Here is a 20,161-nt window from a genome sequence, read left to right on the forward strand (position 1 = left end):
ACCTGAAAAAAAAAATGAATGTAAAATGGTACAAAAAGGATTAAGTGCGAAGATACAAAGCCCTTAATGCGATAGGTATGTCTATGTCAAATGCATGCGATATATCGATGTCGAAGGCACGCTATATGCATGTCTATATAGTGTGCATGTAATACCATGTGGTCCGCACACAATACTTATGTCATGTGCTCGCGATATTTATCCCGTGTGGACGACATAGTCGCATGTGAAAGTCTTCATTATTATTATTTTTTTTGCACGACATTTTAGATTAAAAAGTTAAATATAAACCTATACTTTTCAAAACATCACAAATATAAATAAAACCTCAAAATCGACGCTCAAAATAAAAACCTCAAAACCTCAGAGTCGACGCTTAACAGCGCACGTTAAAGGAACACAAAGACCAATTTTTACGAAAACCTGAACAAAATACAATCTTTATTCTTTATGTACATTACATACAATGCAGTTTTTAATAGGTTCTACACATTCATGAGAGCCACAGTGTAGTGCCGACATCTCAAAGCGCCGTCGCTCACCGAGATGACCGTTTCCAGAAAGTCACTTCATCTCTGACACTGCAGAAATGTACACCAAACGAAAAATAAAACAAAATAAAACAAAATTTGGCATTGAGTGCGACATCAAAAGTCTCTGGTTGTGTGTGGATTCTCTTGCGTGATCCTCCTTGATTTCATTAGATTTTTTTAAAAACATATTTTAAACTTTCCTCCTGGCACAAAGACGACGACAGCTACAAAAGGCAAAAAAAAAAAGGCCTGGATTGAAAAATCAGAAACACCCAAACTGCACCAGGAGAGAAATCAAAAGTGCTGAATCATTTATAAAAAAAACAGGGCAATGCAAGTGTATCTGCACCAAGCCAAATATCACAGCTAATACTGATATGTGACACTGGAGAAGACAAAATGAGCCGGATGAAGCGTAATGTTACTATCCCATGATTCTTGAGCCTTTGGTTTCGGAACGCTACAGCGATCCGATTACGAAAAACTCGTTTAAACTCGTGCAACATGAAGCCAAACGACAGTAAACTAACATCGCACGCACACTCGCGTTTAACTACACGGAAGACTTTCATCCAGTGCACATTCATCTGTCCAGGATGGGAATCCGGAAGCTCATATAAACATCTCTATGACATAAGAGGTGACATTCAGGGCTCAAGTCGTCCACGAAAAACAATATATATTAATAGTAATAAATAATGAGGGGTCTCTGCTGTCTTCAGTGGTCCCATGTAAGGCTCCTTTGAGAGTTTGTACCAATACTTGTATACACCAAACATTTAGTAAATAGTAATGTACACAATCAGTCAATCCATGTCTTCGGTTTATCTAATTGCAGCAAATCCATATGCTAATGGATATGAGTGTAAGGATCTTTAGTGTCGCCGTAAATGGCCATGTGCTACACACACACACACACACACACACACACACACACACAGTGGAAATCATTTCTGATGTATGTGTAACATCTCATTGCTTGTGGTGGATGAACTTAGAAGGATGTAATGTGATGTTTGTTCACTATTAAAGAGAAAGCGCTAATGTCACGGCAGCATCTAATAGCAGCAGCGGGTTTAGATGGAAGCCAGTATTCAAAAGAGAGACTGGATCATTTTATCTGAAAATGTGATAGGTTTTACTCTAGAGGGCGCTGTGGTTTTTGCCTTCGACCTCAAACACAGGTTTATGTCACTAAAAAAGTGATTTAAAAGAGCAAGGCAGAAAGGAAACCCATGTTAAACACACAGTGCGTAAATCAAATCCAACTCTTCAGGATGTAAACAGTTCGCTTTAAAACAAAACAAAACCAAAACTCACCTACATTTCAACTTGGATGAGAGGAAATTGAATGTGATAAAAGTACTTGGCGTTTAAATTTAAACCTAATTCTTAAAATAAAAAAAATTATATATATATATAAAAAATAAAACAAAATGCAACCCTGGATATCCAGAGCAGAAATTATATTTCTGAATAAGTCGTTTAAGTGACTTTACATCTGAAACACAGGTAAGGTGGGCACGGCTCACCTCGGGTGGGAAAATGTAGAAAAATAACTTCTGTTTTTGAGTGGGAGGAGTCTGAGAGGTTTAGTGTGTGTGGGCGTGGCTACAGGGTGATGAGGTCAACAAGGTTACCCTTGGGCGGGGTCATGTTGTCGGGGAAGAAATTGACGAGCGTGTCGAACAGCTGTGTGCGCTGGGCGTACGTCTGATCCACATCTGAAAAGCCTGTCATCAAGAGAACAAACAACCAATCAGGTTTGTAGGACACTACTGATGTCGTTTAAAGAAATCGAAACAAAGTGCTGCTTACCTAGAGGAATGAAGTCTGAACTGGATTTGAACAGAGCGGAGGGCAAGAGCTGGAACTGCAGGAAACAAAACACAGAAAAGCTCATTTATGACACTGGGAGTGCTACAATTTCAGTCAGCCTTAAAGGGATAGTTCACCCAAAAATTTAAATTCATCCTTGTCACCTGTTTAAGTTTTTTCCACTGCTGAACACAAAAGAAGATATTTTAAAGAATGTTTCCATATGGAAATTTAAGTTACCCTTTTTCAACATTCTTCAAAATATCTTTTTGAGTTCAACAGGTTTGAAACCACTTGAGGGGGAGTTACTTGTAAACAAATATTTATTTGGGGGTGAACTAACCCTTTAATGAAAGTATAAAATTTGAGTTGACAAATATATGAAGGAGAAGAGCCCTGGCAAAAACGTAATTAATTATTGCTTGCTTTTAATCAAGCAGAGTTTTATAATATTTTAGCTTGTGGTGTTTTTTGTAGTGATTAATTTGTAATTACAAATAGAGTTTGTCCTGTTATCTTTCCATTTATTTGTTTGTACAGCACATTGGGCAACCCTGGTTGTATAAATGTGCTTTAAAAATAAACTCCTTTTTTTCCTTTTTTTTTTCTATAAACCCTTTAAGGTGCACACCATGAAAATAAATCTTATGGCCCACGTCTTGTATTGAACCAAAAACAATGATTAAGAATGCAATATGGTTTGGCACAGTTATCAAATCACAAAGGCTGCATTGTAATTACATAATTTAGATGTGACCTGAAGCATGACTTTTGACAAGAGCAGCTCATGATAAGCAGTTCACAGTAATCCACACAAGCTTCAAAATAATGGCTCAAATGATTAGGCTTGAAAAAAAAAACCTGTTTTAAATCACAGAAAATGACAATAACAAGAAGGTTTTGTCATTTCACAGTTGTTAATAGCAACAAAAATTGTTACTACTACTACTACTACTACTACTACTAATAATAATAATAATACAATTATACAATTAAAATAACTGTAAATATTACTCGAGTAAAATGCCATTATGTAGCTGATTGATACCCAAATCAGGCTAAAGCATTTACACGATCACTATGAATGAATGTAAATACACATGCCAACTCAGTAAAGCGAAGATTAAGGTTTGTTATATTACACATGCTTAATAAAAGTAATACAGCTTATCATGGTAGATCCTGACCTCTTTCGTCTCATCAGGATCAGTGTGGTCCACAGTGAGGGACAGATCATTCTGTAGATATTTAAGTGCATTTAAGGGCTCGGTCTGAGCCTTTTCCTCAAACCTGCAAACACACAAGCAGAATACACAGTAAACACCATCATATACGAGTTCTTAAATGAGAAATGAATCAGGAAAGAATAATGCTTTTTCAAAAGTGTCCACCAGAGAGCAGCAGAAGAGCAGAAATGATGTGCGCTGATGGAAAACTACTAGTGTAATTTAATCACTAACTGCAGTGCTGCATGACACTGCAATTACATAACAATACAGCTGGTTTACATCCAGAGCGCACGGATCAGAGCGAGTTCATAAACTCCCTTTTAACATTCAACAAAACTATCAAACATTTTCCTAGCTCTGTTTGGAAACAAAGCATCTCTGAAAGGTTTTCTTTGGAGTCAGACCAGGCCACATAATTGTGTATTCAGGAGCTGTGTGGTCAGGTGAAATGTACCATGTTAAAGTGCGTACCTGTATTTGCGAATGAGGTATTTGCAGTGTCGCAGTAGGTATTCTTTGGAAGGGCGGCAGAGCTTTAGGGACCAGAAATCATCCAGTCGCATTTTGGGAGAGCTGGACTTTCCTGGGTTTCCACCGAACAGGTAATGCACCTGCAACGCGAGTATGAGATCATCTTAATCAAACGCATTGATTATTCAGTGGAAGAATTAAGGAAACAAGTGTTTTATCAGGTCAAGCTTTCAAATAGAAATGAAATTTTGATTTTGTCATCTCTGCAAAAATCTCGCAGAGCATTCCTTCTGATTGGATCGAGAGTAAGGCAGGGCAAGTTTATTTATGGACCACATTTCATACACAATGATAATTCAAAGGGCTTTACATAAACAAATTAAAGAAAAAAGAAAATAAAAACAATTAAAAGAAATAAATATTGTTAAAAACAGATTAAAATGTGGAAAAAGATGTTTTAAATGAATGAAAAAGAAAAGAAATACATAATCACGTCATCTGTCGGACGTGGCACAGTACTCATTCATTAAAGGCACAGCTAAACAGATGTGTTGAATGTGCCTAATGTTGGAGCACATCTGATCATTTCTGGTAGCTGATTCCAGCAGCGGGAGTGCAGTAGCTGAAGGCCGATTCACCCTGCTTTGACTGAACTCTTGAAATTTCTACTTTACTTGATCCTAATAATCAGAGTGATCTGTTAGGTTTGTATTCAGTGAGCATATCTGTAATGTCTTGAGGTCCTAGGCCATTTAGTGGTTTATAGACAAGTAATAATACTTTAAAATCTATTCTGAATGTAACTGGGCTTCCGGTGAACTGTATGTCACGTTTAAGGTCTGTTTTCTGTTTCCTGATTGATATGCGATATAAAGTGGGTCTCAGAATGTACAAGAAGCACTGCATTAACTACAATTTTTCCTGCACCATGTCTTTAAATATGAAAATTAATTTTACCACAGTATTTTCAATGGAGTTTCTGCGGTCGCCTGCTGATCCTGAAGGGCACATGTGTGTAAACAGCTTTTCATCTTGTTTTATGCTTGAACAACTAATAGAATGCTTAGGTCTATTTAACTGATTATATTTTAATCACATTACAGCCTCGATGCTGTAAAAGAAACCATATAAATATGATAAAAAAAATCTAATTAAGCGGCATTTTATCGGTATGGAAAGAAATATACCCTACTCATTAATAGTTAGGCATTAGGCATGATTAGGAATCTAGAATAAGATCATGCTGAACTTTATAAGTACTAATAAACAGTCAATATGTTAATAATAAGCAGATAACACGCCATTAGTTAATACTGAGAGTTGATACTCAAACTAAAGTACTAAAGTTTTACTTTACCTTACTTTTTTATGTACATTTTTTCCAGCGAAGTTAACTTCAGATGACAAAAATGACTGTAAATTTCATGCCTGTCTTATTTGTCTCACACAATCATTTGACGTCCTGGAGTCTCTGCTGACGAGCTGATGACTTGAATCAGGTGTGTTTGATTAAGAAGACATGCAGATCATGCAGTGTTTTTGGGCTCCAGGAACGTGGTTAAAAAGCACTAAACTACAATAACCCTGCTTGAGAGGAGCTGAGATTGAAACAGAACAACTTGGGGTTAGATTAAAACCATCATCAACATTACCTTGTGCAGTTCATCATAGACAAGCTGATGAGCAAACCGAGGACAAGGTTCCTCTTCCTGAAGGGCCTTAGTGGGGTTTTCCTTCACCGCCTGGTCGTTCTTATAAACACAGGACCTGTAAACAAACACATAGTTAGTCTTTCACACTAAACTGTGCATACCGTCCCAGCAAAGTGTACACACACACGCACCCACCCAAATAGAGTCAAATAAACAAAAAGTGACAGAAAACAGCAGCAGATCCAGGAGAAAGACTGACTGATTTTTCTAGAAGCCAACTGCTTCAATTAGTGTACAGAACAAAAGGTTTCTCTCCCCCGTTTAAGTGAAAAACACATTTAATACACGCACACATAAGCAAGAAGAGAACATTCTGTTCCTGTTGAAGAACCACTGACTCCTTTCTGAAGGTCAGACATGCCTGTGAAATCTTTTTACTGAGGCTTTGTTTATTATTATACAAATTACTCCACAAATGTTGGCACATGCTGTAAATATCAGCAAAAAAAATTGAAAAATGTAGATTTTTTGAGCTTTTGTGTAAAATATTTGAGGGATAGTTCACTGAAAAATTTATATTTAGTCATTATTTACTCTCCCTACTGTGGTTTTAATCCTTTATGAGTTTTAAACCCTAAAGAAGGTATTTTAAAGAAAGCTGAAAACCTGTAACCATTGACTTCCATAGCATAAAAAACAAATATTAAGCCGATGGTTACAGATCTTCATTATTTTTTAGAATATCTTCTTTTGTGTTTAACAGAAAAAAGAAACTCATAAAGGGTTGAAACAAGTAAATTGTGAGTGAACTCTTATTTATCTAGAGTTCTATTAATAGTGAAGCCACTGAATGTGAAAGCATGTGCAAGATGAAAACATCTAGAACACATTCATTGCATCATCCAGTCCACCGAAATGAGAACATACAGTTCAGAAGAAAAGATGTTTTCTGAAAAACCCCGACTGACGATTGTTCTTCTTCCCTGCAGTGTACGGCAATCTGAAACCTCAGGAATTAGCCGCCTGAAGGCATGTCATGGATTAAGGATGCAGGCTTGTCCTCTGGCCAGCACATATAAACAACAGCTCTACTGCACTCATTAGTATTCAGTGCGCACTGTTATGCATATGAACAGTGTGTCCGCAAAACTCACGCACCAGTTGTTGCGTGCGATGTCGTAGATCCAGAAGGAGTTGCGCACGTTCTCCTCACGTTTGTCTTTGTCTTTGCTGAGTCCCGACAGGACGTGAATCTCGTTGAGCTCTGGGTCAATAGTGGCACGCTGAGTGAAGCCCGTCATTGGTACTGCAACACAAACATGTCATCAGGACTAGGTATAAATCGTTGAAAGCGGCTAGGTGTAATCATTTATAAATAACAAGTAAATCACCACTATTTTATGGATGTTTTCAGCCGAATTGAGAGGTTTTTTTTGTCCTACCTAGCAAGTCTGAGTGAATACACAAAATGTACAGTTTAAAAAATGACATGGAGTTAGATGTTGCATTGTTTTTAATGTCCTCATTTGAATATGGTCATTAAATAATGCTTATAAAGCTTTTTTTGTGATGTAATAAAATACTATGAAAATACTGAGGATGACTAATAACAGTGCTACCACTTTATATTTTCTTTGTTATCTATAAATAACATGACTTTGCAAGTAACATTTTTGATTTATTACATTTACTTTTAATTAGCTGTGTTGCCATCCACCTTATTTTTATGCGCATTTTGTATATGTGGAAACGGCAAGATGCCCATACATTTTGAAAATGTGCATAAAAAACTAACCATATAGATTGTGCTAACTCACGTTGCTAGTTTTGTGGTGAACAATTCAAACAGAAAGGTTGTAATAACCCTCCTGAAACACTTTTCCCTATCTTACAGAATGAATTGCCTACATCCAATCAGCTCGCAGTAGAAAAAAACAAGCCACGCCCACTGTCTTCTCACTTAATATTCTGTTTCTCAAAGAACTGCATCACAATAGGTTGTTGCTAGATGGGATATGTTTATGGCCATAAATTAACTAGAATTATTTATATGACTTCTTAAATTTCCCATTTATTGTATTTTAGTAACGTCTACCCCCACCCCAACCCTAAACTCAACCATTACAGTAATGTAAAAATAGCAATTGTACAGAGTATTATTTAGGTTTTCTATTAAACTACCCAATAAATTGTACATATTAACGCCTACCCCCACCCCAACCCTAACCCCAACTGTCACAGTACTGTAAAACTAATAATTATTGTTATACAGATGTCAGAAATAAAATGCTGCTATATTGATGTGCATATCGCACTTTCGGCCGGCCGTGTATCTGATCAAGACTTTACAGTCACAATAGGAAAAAGAAATGGCCACAGCTTCCTGTTAATGCGCACTTTCATTACAAATTTCGCTCAACTACTCGTGAAGAACTTAACCGGACATAGTCTCATCAGACCAATTTGGATATCTTGTTTGTTTTTCCAGAGCCAGTAATTCCACTTTTGCTTCTTTGCTCAAAGCATTATCCTTGTTTAAATCTTCATGGTTTTTATTTTTGGGAGCTTTATTCCTTTAATGTCCGCCTGTATGTATATTGTTTGGGCTCAGTGTTTCCTTCCTGCTAATGCTTGTTCTGTTCAGTCTTATTTTGGTCTTTTTCGTTCTCTTTCTGTCAGCCCAACACACATCTCTCTCCTTCTCTAACGTGATAACAGAGAGAACACAGAGCTCTTTTTATACTCTCTGATTGCGTCAAAGTCGCCCATTGAGATTTTACACAATCGGTTTATGAGAACAGGAAGTGTGTCACAGGCCTGTGTCTGCACAGTCTCTCTCAGGCTTCACACTATTTCACCTTCTGGGTTGCTCTTGTCTGTTTTGACATAATATCCTGCAGTCATTCCTGATTATAGAGAAATGGGAAGGGGATATTATTCATTTATATATGTTTTAATGCCATATGAGCAGCATTGGCTAGATTCATAGCAAAACCTATAGTAATTATATCCAATATAATATATAACATGCAATTATATTGGTTCCTGATAAACATTAATTGTACAACTAACATACAAATAACAACAAAACCAAAAATAGTCAATCATGTAGTTTGAATAATATTAAATATTCGTCCAGAAGACACCTTTTAAACATTTCCTGTAAAATATTTCCTGAATATAAATGTTCTCTAATGTCATTCAAAAATAGACACTGTATTAAAATTTGTTTTATCGTCAAAATATTAAGTCACAACAGGTTTTTCATCCCCTTTAAATAAATATGTGTGTAGGTCTTGAGTGACCAATTTGTATGTACAACCTGATCACGTCTATTTTCAAAATGGTATGAAGGGAATATTATGTGGGTGCTCACGAATTCTTCCCTGTTATGAGCAGAAACATTTCACAAAGTCTGTTTTGTAGTAAACCGTCATTGAGTTTTTGTGAGTGTTATTTGCATGTGTGTAGTTGACGTGGTTATGGAGCGAGTGTGTGTTAGGTTATTTAAATTACCACAAGTGCGTGGGCATGAAGTATTTTCTAAGAATTGAGTTCTCAAGAAGTCAATCGAAGTTCTCAGAACATCAGCAGACTGGAATTGTTAAATGCTGCTGTGTGCCAAAAGAGGGCAGATGCTGACAACACCTGGTTTGTTTTTTCAACTTGTTATTATTGTTTATAATATCATAGTATTTAATTTAGTTTTAGAATTTTTTTATTGTAGTAAATTTGCGACAGCATGTTTATTTTATTTAAAAAAATAAATATAAATAGATTTATATTCATAATTATTTGTTTAATTTCAGTTTTAAATATCTTAGCAGTTTTACATTTATTTATTTCAGGCATCATTAATGATTAAAAATAAAAAAGTGTTGCTTTTTAAAAGTTTAACTATTTCATCATATATTAATTTTTGTGAGTAAGAAATAAACGTTCTTCAATTAAAAAACAGCCGTTTTCGAAGGAGAAATGAATGCAATTAAAATATTAGGGTTTTATTATTTAATTTAGTTACACTTAATTATATTAAAAATAAATTCTAATTTTACATCTTGATTTAAGCATCGTCTTGTCTTCTAACTTAGAAGTTTTGTGAGGCTCTTGCTTGGTTAGCAAGTAACCAACAAGATCACTCTAGTAACCACATAGAAACCATCTTCAACTACTGATCATGTGTATCAAATGCACACTTATTGCTAAAAGACCATGATTTGTCATGCATAGTTTCAATCTTAGTTTCGAATCCAATCTTTAGTCTTTTCAAACACTCAATTTTGTTGTTTCTGTGCTAAAATCATTGAATTCATCACAGACTTGCTAAAATTGGTTTATAGTTCAAATATAAAACACTGACGTCTATGTAATAATCAAAATGGGTACAATAAATCATGAATAAAACATATAATAACGTGTATCCATTGCATTTTTATTCAAAGTGACAAGCAACCATTAAAAATGTAACTATGTAACATGCCGATTCATCTAGTAGTAAAACAAGTGACGTTTTCATGTGATCATTATTCAAACTGAGTTTTTTTTTTTAAATCATGAATTTAAATTTAATAATAATAATAATAATAATAATAATAATAATAATAATAATAATAATAATAATAATAATAATAATAATAATAATAATATAGCAATAATCATTGAAAATCTGATTATCTGTTTATGCACAATAAAGCACAGTGTTTGAAAGACATGTCAAAATCCACAGACATATTCTCTAAACCTTTACATAACTAAGAAAGACTCATCTAGGGCTGCATATTCCTGGCTTCCCGGAAAAGGCTTTAAATATTCAAACGTAATGAGAACAATATCTTGATGAGTGTCAGAAAGAGTTTTTGCAGAGCACAATGTTGTAACTTCAAAAAGCTCATCTTCCTGCAATATTCACCAATCATCATCGCAATCCCCTAAAAACACGTTCCTCACCATCAACCCGACCAGCAGATCTGCGCATATCAATATCAGGAAGACAGATGATGTCAAGCTGATTTAGCGGTTGAACAGCAGGATGGCAACAGATCACATGCTCGCCCTCAGCTGCGCGTAACAGGCCATAGCGGTGACATAATCCCCACCTGATTCAACTCTATTTTTGAACATGATGTCACCTTCATGCTTAAGATTCCTCCGCTCGCTTTTTAAGGAGCTTCTTGTCAGGACACAGCTTTGTATGTGTTATTGTTACAGTACAAGCGTAGTATAGATTTCAAATGTTTAGATTTAAAAATCCCAGCTTATTTTATTTAAAACAAATATAGAGTTTGATGATAACATACCCATGCCAGAGTCCTTCTTGGTGCCATCTGAGATGATCTCCACATGGTCACCGTCAACATCGTAACTGAAGAAATCATTCAAGTACGTTTTGGACCTCTGACCTCCAAAAACATACAGGCAACGATTTCTCTGTAAGAGAAAATGAAGAACAATAATCAAAAAAAAAAAAACACTTATAAATTTTAAACTTTAATGAAAAGAATTAATCAATAAAATGCATCACAATAATCATAACTTATGAAATCATTTTTTAAAAGAAAGATTTTCTTGAAATACTGCACATGAAGGATGTCAAGATAATTCCAAATTTCTTTTCTGTTTTTATATTTAAATACACATTAGGGTTGCATGATATTGGAAAAATCTGACACTGCAGTATTTTGTTCTTCTGTGATATACTTTGTTAAATAATTTTTAGTCACACTTTATTTTAAGGTTCAGTTCTCGCTCTTAGCAAACTATTTTGACTTTTGCTTCAATAAACTATTGATTTGCTCCTTATTAATACAGGGTATATGCAGGAATCCTAAAGGTAATTTCAATACCTTTTTAAGATTTTTTTTTAAAGACCTTCTGAGAATATTTTAAGACCTCATCACCACTTCAACTTTTAATCCGTATCAAACCTTTAACTTAAAAAAAACAGTTGTAGTTAAATAAATCAATGGAGCACAACCGTGCAACAGAACTCAGATAAGCTCGGAGGAAACAAAGCTTGAAAGAATAAATTACGCGGTTGTTTTCAGTGACAATTCATCTTTCTCCAACCAACCATCTGTTTCACTCTATAGTTTTGCTACATGCGTAGAGCGTCACATCACCTTCCTGCGTTTCTCGCAAATTACTTGACATCACCCAGACGGAGGACCTTGGCACGCCGTTGTTAATATTAGGAGGAAAATAAATATATTTATGCTTTTTCGGAGTCACCCACTTTGAACAACGCTTGAACAAACCTCGTAAATACGGGATTAAGACTTTTTAATGGCCTTAATTTTCTCATAATTGATTTATCAACTTTTAATACTTTAAGACCGCACGGACAGCCTGTAATAATTATTAAGGTAGTTTAGGTATTGGCTTGGATTAGGGATGTAGAATAAGATCATACAGAACATGTGTTTATAAGTACTGTTAAGCAGCTAATATCTCAATAGCATGCATGCTAATAAGCAAAGTTAATAGTGAGAACTGGTCCCTACAGTGTTACCGAATGTACTGATTTTGATTGACTGGGATGATTCTGTAGAGGAGTAAATAATGCATAACGTGTAATAAACAAACTATAAGCATAGATAAATGCAACAAAGCAAAGATAAAAGTGAAATAAACAGTGCATGATTTATAGTTTTGTAAATATGTAAATGTAGAAATTACACTGCAAAGTCATCTCAACATTGCATATCTGAATATAGTTTCACAAGGTGGTCTATTTAACAGTTTTCTGGGGGGGTCTAACAGTATTCAGGTACAGGAATTGAATAGTCACAATGCAAAAAGTTCTTTGTCTCGTTTCTAGTCCAAATAGTAAAAATATAATTTTATTTTTACCTTCAGAAGGAATTAGCGAAAACTAAGAGTTTTTCCTTAAAATAAGCAACATTACCTGCCAATGGATTATGTAAAATAATCACATTTTTGCTATAAAATTTAGATATTTGGACTAGAAACAAGACAAAAATTATTTTTTAAAAATATAATTAGGCAAGGCAAGTTTATATAATATAATTAATTAATTAAATACAGTTAATCTTTGTTACGTCTCCAAACATCATCATTTCTTATGCCCTAATGTTTTGAACTCTCTTAGAAACACATGCAAATGATAAACTTTAACTCTATTATAGTTGAACGTAGCAGTGACTCTACAAATCGCATGTGTTCTCTGGCTCCTAATCAACTACAGAAGTCAACACTTGAAGTGGATCAAAACAGTTTTCCAAAATTGTCCTAAGACAAGAATGGGTATCGTTCAGTAGTTTTAAGACAACTTTGATTAAAGATTTTGATCCACTTCAAACGTTGACTACTGTATAATCCATACTCAACATTGCATATCTCGCGATGTGACTATTTCAGATGCACACATTGCGATATCGATGCTAAAACGATATATTGTGCAGCCGTTTTGATGACCATTATTTACATAGCTACCCATTTAATCTAATCTCTATGATGTACAAAACAGTCTGAGCACACAAGATCCCGGACACCAATATTTCAGCAATGCATAAAAGATGAATCACTGTCTGCCCATTAGGGTTTTTGATGTGGACATTAAAGTTTAGAATCATAATTTCACACTAGCAGTGCTGCAGACTGTGAGCATATATATTAGCATTGTTTATTAGTTGCTCTTGCATCTGATAGAGTTATTAGAACTAGAAACAGTGACCTAACAAGCATCAATGTATCACTTTATGGGTCATTACTAAGGAGACGCACCGTGTGGAAGAGCATGCAGTGTCCGATGCGAGATTGGATGTCCTCCGGCCCTGCGTTACATGAGTCTTCTCTGAGCAGACTCCAGCTGCCAGCTTGACAGTGATACGCGTAAAGCCCACTGAACTGAGGTTCAGACGTCCTGCCATCATCCACGCTGCCATTACACGTCAGTATCCGCCCTCCAAATGTGTAGATCATATGCTTCTCAGAGTCCATGCACATCTGAGAGACACAAAAGGAAGATTATTATATAAGTGTTCATTGTAAATCTGTAAAAGGGAGACTCCTTGTGGTATGTGAGGATAAATCCTGCATCTACTGTAGGTTGAGTAATTTACCTGGTGATCGAACACAAGTTTGGGTCCTCCATCGGCGGATGTGTCTTCACTGAGGAGGGTCCACGTGTTTGCATCAATGTCGTAGCAGTAGAAGTCACTCTTCAGAGACTTGCTGTTTCTGACCGAGGAGTCCAGATATCGGCCCAGCGTGTAGATCTGCCTCCGTTGAGAGTCAATGCACATTTTGTGGCACGAGCGAGCACTGGGACCACTCTGAAAAAAAATGTAACCCCTCCTTTATAGCTATTGCCATTTAAGCCAAGTATTAGGATGCAGTTTCATTAATCCGATCACATGTAGATGAAATACAGGTGTAAATGGTGACAACTTCTAATGAAACTGAATATGACCAGTCTGCCTTCTGTCATGTTAAACCATACACATGGTAACTATGGGACAAAAAGAAAGTATTCATTTCTCACCATGATCTACCAAAACCGAATTATAATAAAAAAAAAAAAAAGTAGTAACATCCACAATCTTTTTATTAATCGTTTCCTCGCTCACGGTGTGCTTTTACAACAGTTGCAGTGGACAACAAACGCACTGGAATCTCAGCGAATACTTGCTTCAAAGGCAACATGACAAACACTGCTTCCTATATCCACATAAAGCTTGAAATCTGTACTTTTAAATTAACCGACTACACTTGAAAACAAAAGTTTTTGATTTTGTTATCTGTATGAAATGAACACGAGGTACAGTTCATCCTGTCAAATGAGATTCACAAAAAACCAAGTTGTGGATCACTTCAGGAGATTGATGAAGCATGATCCAGAGGATGACAATGAGTAAAACAGCCATAAATGAGGTTGATGTCGTGATCTCGTTCCTGTTGAGTGTGCATGCGCATTAGCTTGGGCAACCTAAAAAAAAATGACGATTTTGTTTGATTCGAACATTTAAAAGCAAAACTTATGAGACAGTTGTTTAATTTCATTGGTGATTACAAGTATTTAATGTAATCGTAAGCTTGGCAAACAGTTTTGGAGAATTTGATGTTTCCCCATTCAGACAGAATGCCAGATAGATGTTTAAAAGATGGCGCCGAGTGAAATGCATTGTCTTAAAGGAACTTTGATAGCATTCAGTGCTACTGCGGGAGTGATTTATTCTTGTAGAAACTCACGAAGATGCAGTTTAACGTGTTAATACCAGGTGTAAATGGTAATGCATCTTGGCTGACCATTTGCAATCGGATCACTGAAACAGATGTTAATTCCAAGTGTAACCAGGGCATTTAGACTACTAATATATTGCACACAAGACTTTTCTTTCAAAATTGCAAACAAACATCATCTGATTGTCGTTACATCTACAAGACAGGGTAAATTCTATAAGTTTTTTCCAATTAACCTTTTTAGTTCAAGATGAGATATCAAGGCATCGACATTTCGAAATGGAAAAAAATGTCAGTTTGTGATTCAGATTTTCAAGGTCAATGTTATCCAATTTTAGAGCCCTGAGTAGCACCAAAACAAAACAAAAGAAAAAAAACTTACAAACGTACAAATAAAACTGTTTTTGGTTATTGAAATAATTGTCAAAACTGGATGTATTGTAACGAGACAATATAATACTGATACTCTTAGCAAGCAATACAATATCTATCAATACTAAAATATAATTTGATTAAAATCAATTTAGTGGATTATCGATCAATATTTCGATATTAAGTGCCTAATTTACAAAAAAAAAACATTCTTTTAATATTAACTCACAAATAATTAATATAATTTGTCATTTGTTCAATAAATCGACCCCTATTGATGTATTTTAACCCCCCAAATGTGCCACCCTTAAAATGGCAAACTGTGATTGGCTATGTCAATCAGCCATTGCTGTTAATAAGTGGTTTTAGTTTAAACTGGACTGTGTACCAGACTTCAAGCAGACAGCCAATAAGATCATCTATTATAACTTCTGTCAGCATTGATGCCGTCACTCCACATATTTTCCATTGCAATCATTTCATCCTCAAGCATGAACTATTAAAACTATGAGTTAAAAATCCCCATCTAAATAGCCTACCGCTGAAAGATCACCCATCTATCAGTGCACTTTGCACAGAGAGCTCACTCACTATAGTATGTGAAACTCACTGAAATGATGGAAATGCCTAGGGGATTTTTTGTGCCATTCAGCTGAGTCATAATTGAAAAGAAATTCCCTCTTTTACTTTCTCTCTTACCTCTTTCTCGGTGTCCCTGGAGATGCAGGCCCATTGGTTCTCCTTCACACTGTACGCCCAGAAATCAGCCAAGTCCTGCGTACCATCCCAGCCACCGAACAAATACACGGTTTCTGATGAACAAAAGACACGGACACAAAAGTACAAACAGAGAGAGAGAGAGACAGCTAGAGTGAGTGGGTGAGCCGTCTTACTCCTTTGTAAGAGATTCAATATGAAACCGAAGCATAAAAAACATGCTTTAAGCGCTTATAAATCGTCATTTTCTTGAAAGGCAGCTGTGTGGTGAGGTTGAAAGGCTGATGTCGCCATGGTGATAAGCAGAGACAGTTGTTTGAGCTATTGAGCGTCAGCTGAGCTGTGTAGAGTGGGTTACTCGAGGTCAGTCTGAACGCACAGAGAGCTGGGGGATCGACTGTTCTTCTAACAAGCTCACCAATTCACACGCACACTTAAAACAGCCATTAACTTGCAACAGCAGAGGAAAAAGGCATGCATTCCACTATGAGCAAGACAGGACAAGCTAAACAGTGATATGATAACCACCCAATCAGAAATTTTGCAAATGAGCAGCGTGACATAAAACGTACCTGTCTGAACATCAATGACCATTTGATGACCTCCTCTCATGCCTGGCCTGTTATCATCACCATCGCCTAATCAGAAAGTTAAAAACAAGAAAACAAGAAGAAGAGGTGCGTGTCAGGAACAAGTCGGTAAGTCATTAATACAGCAGCAGATTCCCTGGAGTCCAGTGTCCAGATTCATAGCCACAGTGGACTGCTGTCGTACCTTTGTTACATTTGGGGATGATCTGACTCCAGCGTGGCTTATAATCCTGCTGGCTGATGTACTGATTAAACAAACCATCTGGAAGAGAGCAGATAAAGAGTCAAGTGTGCACTTTAATTTGCTAATGCATGCTCCCTGAGCGGAAAACAATCCGAGTGTACATTAGGTTCTAATTACCGCAAATTTACACTGTGACCACTAAAGAGAGTGTGTATAAATATGATCTACTGAGAACAACTTTAAACATGAAGTGTGTAAAAATGTTTCTCAGCTCACATATTATTGTTAAAACAAGATTTATAACTGTATTGACGACACTTATTGCAAAATCCTATTGATGTTATTCTTAATGTATAAGCATACGTTAGCCATTGGAATCTTTTTGGCTCGAGACTTCACTTCCATTGATTTTGACATTTAAAACAGCTTGTTATGCTGCTTGATGTTGCAGACTGATGTTTTCTTAATAAATTATTCCACTTTTTATATATAGTCATGAACATATTTGATTGTAGAGCAAGTAGTTTGACTGTTTTCTGCTGTTTATTATTATTCCTAGTCATTTCTCCTATAGGCGACTGAATTGAAAACAGTTGAAAAAGAGCACACTTCTGCATTGTAGAATAAGGTTAATAACCATGAAACATTTACAAGTTTAATCCTAATTCATTTAAAAATGTGAGCGTCACGGTGGCGCAGTGGGTAGCACAATCACCTCACAGCAAGAAGGTCAGTGGTTCGAGCAACAGCTGGGTCAGTTGGGATTTCTGTGAGGAGTTTGCATGTTCTCCCCGTGTTCATGTGGGTTTCCTCCGGGTGCCCCGGATTTCCCCACAAGTCCAAAGACATGTGGTATAGGTCAATTGAATAAGCTAAATTGGCCATAGTGTATGAGTTTGAATGCAAGTGTGTATGGGTTTTTCCCAGTGTTGCGTTGCAGCTGGAAGGGCATCTGCTGCATAAACCATATGCTAGATAAGTTGGTGGTTCATTCCGCTGTGGCGACCCCTGATTGATAAAGAGACTAAGCTGAAAATGAAAATGAATGATTTTGAAAACGTTACACAATGGTACATAGAGCGCAAAAATGTCTATTAAAGAAGAAAATTCTATTTTACACTTTCCCTGATATTAATTTTATGATTGTATAACTACCGAAAACCTATCTTTTAGGGATTGTAACCCTTCAAATTACAGTCTGTTTACATAATGTCCAAAGCATGATTACAAAAACTCATCCATACCAACACACCCACATAATTACAATTACGTAATATTTATTCATTTGGCCTGCAGTGTTCAAAAGCAGAAAACATGCAAAAGCATGTATTTATTGAACAGGCAGAACCTGAAGAAATGTAGCTAAATATGACAAATTCTGCAATAAAAAAAGCTTTATCTCTTACCAACAAAATGGAGGACTGTTATTAAAGAGTGTATGACTCTTTGTTTGGCACTGGGATGTAATATTTCACTATTAATTAATTTCAACTGAGACATTTTCTGTCATGAAGTTCCTGAGAAGAACTATTGTAACTTGGGCTGTTTCTCAATATGCGTTCTTCAGCAATCTTGCGTCCTTGTGTAACGTCATCATCCACCACCAAAGTTCAGTTCCAAAACTCAAAACTGCAAGAACGGAGGACGCGTGAAAGTTCCCGGATGTTTCTTTGGTATTGAGGATGCACCGATGCAGACTTGAGCACCGAACTCACTCTAGAAGTCTCAGAAGTCATTGCCACTGCTGGTGGGAAGCGCAGCATTTTATATAGATTTATTTTTAGAGCTCAGAGATAAGTTATATCTCAGGAGTCTTCCTAAATGAGACGGTGAAAAGAAACATCATCATGAAAATCTTAATAAAGGCATAAACACATTAAGGGTGTTTATTTGCTAAAATTTGTTTTAAAATCTGATTTATTTGTATAGCGCAATGTATATTTGTAACCTTTTTATGCATGTTATATATATTTTGAAAAGGGGGAAAACAATACATCGTTGTATATATGCTGTAATGTTTAAATAACTCTATAACTCTGTGTTCTCCTGGTCTCCCGAGTTCGTTCTTGGAATTGAGAAACAGCTCGAGTTACTATAACTTTGTATACCTAGCATTAAAATGGATTCATAAAAAGAAATAAGGGTGAAATATTACACATTCAGAACAATTTAGCCAAAATATGCTGTCTGATTAAAACAAAAAAAGTGTAAAATAATGGGTTAAATAACCTCCAGACATCTTTTAAAATCTTCCATAAAGGGGTTTTGTGAACACACATTCTGTAAGTGCTTCTCAAATTTGTAGTGATACATACTGACATATGACCAAGACCAAAACTACTTTTCTCAGTGGTGTTGGTGTGAAACCACGCACAGCTCCGCAGGTTTGAGGGAAATCCTTCAAAGGGCAGCTTGTTGGTGGTTTTTGTTGGTGACTGTTTGTTTCTATATGACTCACAGGGTTAAAATAAATATTATTTGTACTGAATATGCATGAGTGCTTATTTTAAATAGCACCCTTTAGTCAGACCAACGTTAGTTTAAGTGGGAGTTTGTGAAAACAGTAAAAAAGGTCACTATTATTCATATAGCGAGAGTATGAGGAAGTACAATTGTGAGTCAGTTTACAATTATGCGACTTATGACTTACATTTCATTGAAGGCACACATTTTATCAGATCTTGGTATCACTGGGAATCAAACCCATGCTCTACTATTTGAGCTACAGGACAGTTGAATAGCATTTATATTTGAAGTACATTCTACTGTTCCCTAATGCTATAAATTAAGTTTTTCTGCCATTATCTAATCCTGGACTAATGAACAGTTAATATCTTAATAAATGGTAGGTAATAAGCCAGTATTAATAGCGTGAATTGTGACCTAAACTAAGGTGTTGCCTAAATCTCTTATTTATTTATTTACTTACAAGCAGGATTTGCCCATAGAATTACAAAAACTTACTTTCATTTAAGATCTAGTCCAATGGTCTCAAACTCAATTCCTGGAGGGCCACAGCTTTGCACAGTTTAGCTCCAACCACCTCCAACTCACACCTGCTTAACAGTCTTTAGTAGTGTTGAGCATCTTGATTAGTTGGATCAGCTGTGTTTGATTGGGGTTGGAGCAAAACTGTGCAGAGCTGTGGCCCTCGAGGAATCACGTTTGAGACTTATGATTTAAACACTTTACATCACCAATACAGCACTAACATTAACTGAACCTGACCTTCTTCGCAGAGATCATCTATATTTGACAATAAACGTCAACAAGGATGTACTTGTTTGCCACGTAATACGATTACAATCCAGAACCATTCTGTTCCCTACAGTGAACCAACATGCCCACATTCCCTACTTAATGAATATGGCGCAGATCCATATGATGAAACCGT

The 20,161-nt window shown here is 36.0% G+C and overlaps 1 protein-coding gene across 1 annotated transcript in view; it reads right to left on the minus strand.

Moving 5' to 3' along the window:
- Positions 1 to 410: 410 nt before the first annotated feature.
- The window catches only part of mkln1 (muskelin 1, intracellular mediator containing kelch motifs), a 29,085-nt gene continuing 9,334 nt past the window's right edge, over positions 411 to 20,161 (minus strand). Inside the window, exons 7-18 of the mRNA XM_056455869.1 lie at positions 16,768 to 16,845; positions 16,566 to 16,631; positions 15,976 to 16,088; positions 13,785 to 13,997; positions 13,447 to 13,668; positions 11,001 to 11,130; positions 6,862 to 7,009; positions 5,704 to 5,818; positions 4,052 to 4,191; positions 3,539 to 3,641; positions 2,352 to 2,406; positions 411 to 2,266 (exon numbers count right to left, since the gene is read on the minus strand). Coding sequence (XP_056311844.1) covers positions 2,145 to 2,266; positions 2,352 to 2,406; positions 3,539 to 3,641; positions 4,052 to 4,191; positions 5,704 to 5,818; positions 6,862 to 7,009; positions 11,001 to 11,130; positions 13,447 to 13,668; positions 13,785 to 13,997; positions 15,976 to 16,088; positions 16,566 to 16,631; positions 16,768 to 16,845 — 1,505 coding nt within the window. The 3' untranslated portion in view covers positions 411 to 2,144. The remainder of the gene's footprint in view (positions 2,267 to 2,351; positions 2,407 to 3,538; positions 3,642 to 4,051; positions 4,192 to 5,703; positions 5,819 to 6,861; positions 7,010 to 11,000; positions 11,131 to 13,446; positions 13,669 to 13,784; positions 13,998 to 15,975; positions 16,089 to 16,565; positions 16,632 to 16,767; positions 16,846 to 20,161) is intronic.

The sequence above is a fragment of the Danio aesculapii genome, chromosome 4, assembly GCF_903798145.1.
Source record: "Danio aesculapii chromosome 4, fDanAes4.1, whole genome shotgun sequence".
Classification (NCBI taxonomy): Eukaryota; Metazoa; Chordata; class Actinopteri; order Cypriniformes; family Danionidae; genus Danio; species Danio aesculapii.